The 9318-nt window shown below is 36.2% G+C and overlaps 1 protein-coding gene across 1 annotated transcript; it reads left to right on the top strand.

The window, feature by feature from the left end:
* The first annotated feature begins 7693 nt into the window (after nucleotides 1-7693).
* On the top strand, nucleotides 7694-8989 carry LOC117341724 (uncharacterized protein F54H12.2-like). Its single transcript, XM_033903588.1, has one exon. The coding sequence runs from the start codon at nucleotides 7694-7696 to the stop codon at nucleotides 8987-8989; it is 1296 nt and encodes a 431-aa protein (XP_033759479.1).
* The last annotated feature ends 329 nt before the right edge of the window (nucleotides 8990-9318 follow it).

The raw sequence follows: 9318 nt of genomic DNA, 5'->3' as shown, positions 1-9318 counted from the left end.
TCTGAAGTTAACTCTGACGTAACGTCATTATTCACCAAGAAGAGTCATCATTGCAACATCAGCGTCATGTATATAGTTCAGAATTTATTTTGTCAGAGTAAAAAACATAGAGACATCAGTTTGAATACTCATTACATTGTTTTGATGAAAAATCCTAGAGATTCGTCACTGGTCAGGTGTTTGTCTCAGCAGATGTTTCCAGGTAAAACTTTACTGATGGAAGCCTACAAGGATGCTACTCTTCATCCTCATGGATATCTGTTAGTAGATTTGAAACAAAACACTCCTTCAGATCTCAGATTACGTACATGTATTTCATTTCAACAAATTTTATTTCTCAAAGAAAATAATTCTGAAAGAAAAAGGATTGAACAACAGGCATAGCCTATGTAAGTTATCTCCATTTAGTAACAATGAGTATATACATGTTAACATCATTCATATAATATATAATATAGTGAGATATCAGTTAAGTAGGGACAACTCTGAGTCGAGTATAATTAGTCGATTTTATTTAATGTATTTCATCCAGTTTATTTTTAGAAAATTTTAAAATCCTGTAACCAAAACAGGATTACCTCCGCCTACGGGATACCGACCAGTAAAGTCCATAACAGCTAGGTAGCTGCTGGTCATCCACCCATAAGCTTTGGGGACCAGTCATGGATACAACATTCTGAGTTTTAATTTGATAATGACAGTTAAGAAAGGCAAAATTAGTTAGATAATATATTTAGTGGATTCCGTAAGGTTGCATAGTTGGAGAGTGATTACTTGAATTTGATAGAAGTATGATTGAGAAATGATCATAAGAAAAATAATTAATATAGGGCACGACTATGAGCAATAGAAATATGTAAGCAGTAAATATGCAACCAATTTTAATCCACTAATTAATAAGGTTGTCCATACTATATTTCATCTAATAAGTGTACTAATTCATAACATTCATACTATCATAATTATAATATAAAATAGAATAATATACGTCCATCGGATGGGGAGGGGGTGGGGGGGGGGGGGGCATGCAGTAAATAGCTATAACTATATACTTGCTTGCAGGATAAATGTATATATATGGATGAAAAGACAAGTATTTTCATTTTAGGGTTCAGAATCTATTAGTATCTCTGATATATTCAGTAGTAGCTTCAAAGATAGATAAATTAGTTTGATAATCACACTCACCACAGCTTGATAAGAGTATGTCAAGGCTAAAGTGACTGTGATCTACATCAAACAACTTTTCTTTAAGGATATCTCGAGGTTCACTGTAGTTCCTACAACTCATAAAAAAGTGAAAAACAGTTTCATATTCATTCCCACATGTACATGATGGCGAATCAATAAGATGATCTCTGTAAAGATCAGAGTTTATATTGCTAGACGAGTTTCGAAGCTGACAGAGTAAGATATTATATTTTCTATTACCTGCATTAATATAAGCAGGGTTTCGAGCAATGTCAAGTGGTATATCACTTACTGTGTTCGATAAAATTTGTTTAAATTGTTACAGCGATGTGATATTTGTCAAGTCAACCCTTGCTGCAAGTTTATTATAGTCATTAAGTGTTGCTGGAATAAAGCTTTTGGCATATATATTTGTTCTACTCATAGGAGTAGTGAAGACTCTTTGATTTCGTAACATGTACAAGTCATTCATATTGTTATAGTGTGGTTCTACTAATTCATTTAAATAATTTGGGGCAGTGCCTGTAAGAATTTTGTAAAGAAGAATAAGTCTTATGTTTTTTCCTCCTTGCAGCAAGAGTGTCCCAACCAAGTTCATTATATAATTTATAATGTGAGGTTCCTCTACGCAGTCCGGTAATGGTTCGAGCCGCTTCTAATTGAATAGATTCAAGTAGAGTAGCCTCTTCCTGAGTACAATTATCAAAAATGATATCACCATATTCCAATATAGGCCGAATATAGGCTGTATATATAGTGTTAAGTGTTTTACGGCTCATTTTATATTTTACAGATTTCAATAAGTTTATACATTTATAAGCTTTTGTATAAATATAGTTAATATGGTGATGCCATTTACCATCTTGCGATAAGAATACTCCAAGATGCTTATGATTTGGCACATTTGATATTGTTTCATTTTGTATAGATGCTTATGATTTGGCACATTTGATATTGTTTCATTTTGAAATATGATATCTGGACATACTATATCCCTTTTCCTGCTTAAGGTTACTGATTCTGTCTTAGAAGGATTGAATTTAATATCCCACTTTTTGGACCATATATTTATGTTTTCGAGATCACTAGCTAAACTATTAGCTGCATCAAGTGAATTGGTTTGTATTACCTTAGAAATTGAAGTATCATCAAATAGCCGTTTCTCATTTGTTATACATTCAACAATATCATTTATATAAATTAGAAACAGAAAAGGACCGAGGACTGATCCCTGAGGGACACCGGCACTTACCTGTCTATACGTGGAGCTGTAACCTTCTGTCATCACTCTATGTTTACGATTACTTAAATAACTCTTGAACCAATTAAGTAACTTACCTTTAATGCCATACATTTCAAGTTTAAATAACAAGCCAGGATGCCAGACACGATCAAACGCTTTGCTCACATCACAAAATATTGACCTAATTTCCATTCCTTAATCAAGTTTGTTAATAATTGTATCATACATGGATAATAACTGATAAACAGTCGAGTCACCTGGAATGAACACAGACTGGTATTTTGTTAATAATTCAAACTCTAATAAATGATTATATAAATGTTTGAAAATTATTTTTTCTAATATTTTACTGAAACAGGAAGTGATAGAAATTGGGCGATAGTTTGAAACATCATTTGTATCACCTTTGCCTTTATATATAGCATTAATATTAGCCAATTTCCAAGACAGAGGAACAGAAGCAGTTGACATGGTTTTATTAAATAACATAGTGAGCGGAGTTACTAAAGATGGTGTAAGGAGTTTTATAACTGTAGGTATCATTTCATCAGGACCTGCAGGCTTCCTAGCATTAATAACTGAAAGTTGATCTCTCACATCCTGTTCATGAAATAAAATGTTGTTAAGTATATTTGGAGACTCAGGAACAGGCGGCAAAGGATCAATATTATCAGAAGATGTAGAAATAGATGAAAAATAGTCAACAAGGCATTCAGCTTTATCAAATGGGTGAAACAGAGATGTGTTATTGTAGTTTAATGGTGGAATAGTAATTGAGTTGTTGCTGATTTGCTGAATAGATTTAGCAGTTTTCCACCATTTTGATGATGAGAGATTTGAGTCATTCAGAGAGTTTTCTAATTTTTCAATGTATAAGGATATAGAATCACGTATCAATCTGATAGTTTCATTTCTTATATTTCTGAAGCTGGCCCAGTGATTTGGACTATTGGTATGAAGTGCTTTTTTATGGATTCTATTCCTCTGTCTTAACTTTAGCCTTATCTCGTTCGACATCCATGGCTTATCATTAGGACGGATAATTATTTTTTTCCTTGGTATACAGTCATCTACAGCTTTGTTAATAGTATCAACAAGTATAGTGTTAAGATCATCAACATCCTGCTCATCACTTATACTTACCCAGTTCATATCATCAAGTATTTGGTTCATTTTAATGACATCAGCATTATTATATTCTAGAACATATTTACTGTATGCATGTTGTTTAAATATAGAGTAGGCAATGCTAAAATTGATCACAGAATGGTCACTACATATTGGAGGAGTAACACTTACATTTCTCACAATATTGTCATTGTTGGAGAAGATAACATCAATTGAGGTAGAAGAATCTGGAGTTATTCTAGTAGGATCTTTTACATAACTAGACATACCATATTTTACAAGAAGTCTACTTAAGCGAGAGTTTGGTTGGATATTGCTCATATTTACATTTATGTCACCTGTAATAATTATGTCTGCATTTGATTGTCTAGAATTGTCAGTTACATAATGTAGGGAGTTATCAAGTCTGTTCCAATAGTCAATGTTACTGTCAGGAGGTCTATATATGCAACCTAATAAGATTTTATTATTACCAACAGTTATTTCTGACCATAATAATTCTAAATCAGGCACCTCAAGATCCAGTCTTCTCCTCATACTGATGTTATCTTTATAATAAATTATAATGCCTCCCCCAGGTCGCAGACAACGGTCTTTTCCGAAATGTTGTTTAGAAAAATATTCAATTAACAATTCATTATCAGGTATAGTGTCATTAAGATGACTTTCAGTTAAACATACTATGTCTTTGTCACTCAATTCAGCTTCAACTATATCTAGTTTATTTCTAACTGAACGGATATTTACATGACCAATATCAAGACTGCATAGAGGACCTGGATTGTTTTCAATATCCATACTCTTAATAATTAGAATCAATAAGAATAAAAGCGAGAAATGATCATTTGAGTACATTGGGTAGATACTTATAATTATATAGCACGAGACATTGGTTCTGTTAATATTATAAACAATAGCTACGCCAGAGAATTTGCAACCGCCGAGAGGTACACACCATACTAGTGACCATATACTCTTAGTATACATCACAAGGGTAAATATATTATCCGTTATCAAACTGATACAATTTAACTATAAACAGCATGGGGTACCAAACTACAGTTGCATTATAACTATTGCTCATCCTAAAATACGAACTTTTAAAGTAGCATACATTCTTGTTCGTAGGGGCAAGATGTTGTTGCTGGGGGATATCCGATAGACATATATTTTGTAACGATAAATACAATACAGATAAGACAAACATAATTATATACATCAATGTTACCGCAATAAGGCTTGCTAGGAACAGGGAATTCAGAATACCACCAATATTAATGTCCTGGAGAGTATCAGTTTGTGTATGGCACCTAAAAACGTATATATATATATGCTCCATGGAAGGTAGATGCTGTTTGACGAAGATGTCTTCATATCTGGAGAAACATTGTAAAGACTTGGAGTATTTTTGCCAAGCCGAACCTTCTATACGCAAAGTCATCCTAGAAAAGGCCAGTAAAAGTTTCATCTACTGTAAAACATTCTACAGGGTCGTTTGCCTTTGACACCAAAGCAAAAGAAACGGTTGTCCCGTCACAAACAAAAGTGTAGACAATTATTGAAATCTCCGTTCAAAACTAAAAAACGTATCATTCAACAAGGAGGATTTTTACCTGCCATCACATCCATCTTACTACCCTTGTCAACACAAGTCCTGTTTGGTTTGGTTTGGTTTATTTTGTTTAACGTCCTATTAACAGCTAAGGTCATTTAAGGACGGCCTCCCGTGCGTGCGACATGTATGCGTGTGATGAGTGCGTATGTGTGTTTTGGGAGGCTGCGGTATGTTTGTGTAAAGTCTCCTTGTAATAGGCCGGATCTTTTGCCGATTTAGAGTGCTACCTCACTGAAGCATACTGCCGAAGACACCCAGCAGCACACCCCACCCGGTCACATTATACTGACAACGGGCGAACCAGTCGTCCCACTCCTTATTTGCTGAGCGCTAAGCAGGAGCAGCAACTACCATTTTTAAAGACTCTGGTATGTCTCGGCCAGGGGACAGAACCCAGAGCCTTCCTCACAGGGGCGAACGCTCAACTAAAGGCCAAAAGTGAGGCATTGTCAAGGGAGACATTAGGAAGAAGAAAGTTGTTAAGAGAGAAGAGAAAAGATAAGATCCCAAGTTTAGTCGCCTCTTACGATCATGCAATGGGGGCAGCAGGTACAATTCTTACGCCCTACTCACAGAGGATGAATACCTTTCTAACAGCTTTAAGGGATCTGAATGTCCCTCAGAGCTGGATAAGTAATAAAGGATATTTGGATAAAATGCAAACTGTTGCCTCTACTCCTTTACCAACGATAAGAGAGAATATACCATCTGAAATGTATTTGGCTAGACCTCCAGCTACTTTTACATCTATGATGCCATCTCAAGTCACCCCATTGGCTACATCTCAATCTACTCATACACCATCTCATGTTACCCCTTTGGCTACATATCAAGATTTTCATACACCGATACCATCTGGAGCTACCCCTTTGACTACATCTGAGAACACCCTCCTATCTCCAACACAAATGGATTGGAAGGAATACAGTGATGAGAGTTGCTACAACACTTTTTCTACACCCACTTCACGATCAACGTTACCTAGAAAACCAGTGTCAGACATGCTAAAGAAATGTAAAAAATTTAAGCCAACAGATTAGAGCCCGGAAAAAGTATAAAAGTCATCGAAACACTCCAGTCAAATCATAATAAATGACTGACAATACCAGTGTAACCTCTAATTGGTTGTTGTTTGGTACCAAACTGCCAAGAGAAGAAATTGTTTTCTTTTGTCATGTGTGCATCATCTATATCATCATCTGCTGTAGCATCTATCATCTGAGCATAGGTCATCCACTAGAGTCTCTGTGGGTTTCTTTGTTGAGCAGTGGTATTGGCTATATAATACCTAGTCCTACTCTGAAAAAGACAGATGTTTTACATAACCCTTCCTAGTAATAGTTCAATGGAGTACTTTCAAGACAATACATTAACAATTTACAAGACACGTTTGCCCCAACCTCTAGATCTCAAAGGTTCTTGGGAGATGGGTCTAGCTGAAATTCAATATCCTCACTCTTGGTTCAACGTACGTGAAGGTGAATTGTGGTTGGAGATGATCGTTGCTGGCAGTGACAATGTTGCTAATGTTGAATTTGATCCCGGAGCTGCATTAAAACTTTACGTTAAACCATGTTATTATCCTAATGTGCTCAATATTTTAGAATACATATGGGGGCCAAAAAAATGGTATCACATGGAGATATGTTCAAGATATGTTCTACCGATGAAATTGATCAGAGGGTAACTTTGACTATATCTACTGGCTTACATTCAAATCTCAGTCCTATGCTGACAAAATTGTTAGGATTTAAGTATTCACGGTTTTCTGAAGGAAAACACACTGGCAGGAACATGGCTGACGTTCGTCAAGGTTTCTATTCCATTTATGTCTACTGGCCTTTGGTTGAACCACAGATGGTGGGTGATTCCAGGGTTCCACTTGTCAGAATAGTTCCAATTGAGGATATGCTAGGACATGTCATCAGTAAAGAATTCCAACCAATTCATTATGTACCGTTACAACAACGTCAATTTCAAGAAATAGAAATAATGTTGAGAGACGATACAGGCAAACCCATTCCATTTGAGAGAGGAAAAGTTGTCGTCACCTTACATTTTAAGAGGCATTCTTTAAGTTCAATTTATCAGAACTAAAAGGTCTATATAAGAAATTATTATTAGGCTCAAACTGAAGAAAAGCAATCGATCTGAAAGCTGCTCACCAATGTAATAGAAACCTATTTGATAGGTATTACTTGAATCAAGCTGGGTAGTGGAAATGTCTTCAGAGGAACAAGAATGCAGAGAGGTCATGGTATAGGAGGTCTGTTTAGAGGTTTATTTAAAACCATTAAGCCTTTACTTCATTCTGGAATGATGAGCATCACTCCTATTGTGAAGAAAGGAGTGAGACTTGTAGGAAAACAAGCAATTGATTCTGGCATGAAATTGACTAGTGATTTGCTAAAGGGGGAAAACATCAAAACTGCTGCAAGAAAACGTGCCATCGAACCTAGAGATCAGCTAAAAGGCATATATATATGTGTGTGGTTTATACAGAGTGGCGTTGAAAGATGTCTTTAGTTCATCAGAACTCATGTGAATGTGTCCAGTCAGAATTAGATTTATTTGATACACCACCCACTCAAACCAGTTTAGAAGATGGATACTGGCATCAAATTGGAACGGTCACATCTGTCAATGATGGTGGCCCTTATGTCTTTGACGTATCAGGAGCTGGAGATGATTACTTGGATTTAGCAAATTCTTCCCTCTACGTGGAAGCACAGATCCTCAATAATGATAGCACCAACCTTACTGATGAAAACGTTGCACCTGTTAATCTTTGGTTACATTCTCTCTTCGGGGATGTCAGCGTCTGTCTCAATGAAAAACTAGTCTCGTCACCCAACAATATGTATCCATTCAGAGCTTACCTTGAAACGCTACTCAGCTATGGTCCTGCAGCCAAAGAATCTCAGTTGACCAGTGGAATGTGTTATAAGGATACAGCTGCGCAAATGGACACTGCTGGAAACGATAATCATGGCAACATCAAGAGGAAATTGTCAACAGCAACCAGTAGATCTGTGGAAATGATGGGAAGACTCCATTCTGACCTATTTGCCCAGGAAAGATATCTTGGCAATAATGTGAACATGAAAATAACGTTAACCAGAAGTAAAGATGTTTTCTGTTTGATGGGAGAAGACAAAGAATTCAAAGTTGTCATCAAGAACATCTATCTAAACGTGAGAAAAGTTAGACTGAGTCCATTGGTGAGACTGGCCCATGAAAAAGCCCTGGAAATATCACCTGCCAAAAACCCAATCAGAAGAATTGCAATGAAAGTAGTTTCTGTTCCAAGAGGAAATCACAATTTTGTAAAGGATAATCTGTTTCTAGGACAAATGCCTAAGAGATTGGTCATCGGATGTGTGGACAGTGATGCCTATAGTGGACTCATCACCAAGAATCCTTTTCATTTTAAAGATTTTGATATTAATTTTGTTGTCCTGAACGTGGATGGCAAACAAGTCCCCACCAAGCCTTTGCAGCCAAATTTCACTCAGAAACATTACGTAAGAAGCTACATGGGCCTGTTTAACACTACCGGCAAAACGTTTCGTGACGAGGGTTATAACATCTCAAAGGATGAATATGGCACTGGTTTTACCCTGTTTGGATTTGATCTGACACCCGACCTTTCAGAAGTGGGCACATTTCAACTAAAAAAGGGAAACTTGTCTTTGGAAGTGCATTTCGGAACAGCCCTACCCAATACCATCAACGTTGTGGTGTATGCTGAATTTGACAATATCATAGAAATAGATCGTAACAGGCAAATTCTTTTTGATTATAGTGCATGATGAATACTTTAGAAATAGAACTGATCCTACAAGCCGTTTCTCCTCATTTTGCAGGGGTGTATGCTAGAAATACATTACCTTCATGTCCTTTAAGTGTTCCTAGTCTCATGGTTTGTAATACTGACCCAGATAATAAACAAGGGCAACATTGGATTGCTGTGTATATAGATGAAGAAAGACGTGGAGAATATTATGATCCTTATGGATTGTCTCCCTTTCATTTAGATTTTATCAATTTCTTAAACCAGCAATGTAAAACATGGATTTATAATCCCATTGCAGTACAGCATTTGAACTCTCTATGAGAAATGGGAATGACCATGAATGAC

Source organism: Pecten maximus, chromosome 14, assembly GCF_902652985.1.
Source record: "Pecten maximus chromosome 14, xPecMax1.1, whole genome shotgun sequence".
Taxonomy (NCBI): domain Eukaryota; kingdom Metazoa; phylum Mollusca; class Bivalvia; order Pectinida; family Pectinidae; genus Pecten; species Pecten maximus.
This window is presented reverse-complemented; position numbering and strand designations above follow the sequence as displayed.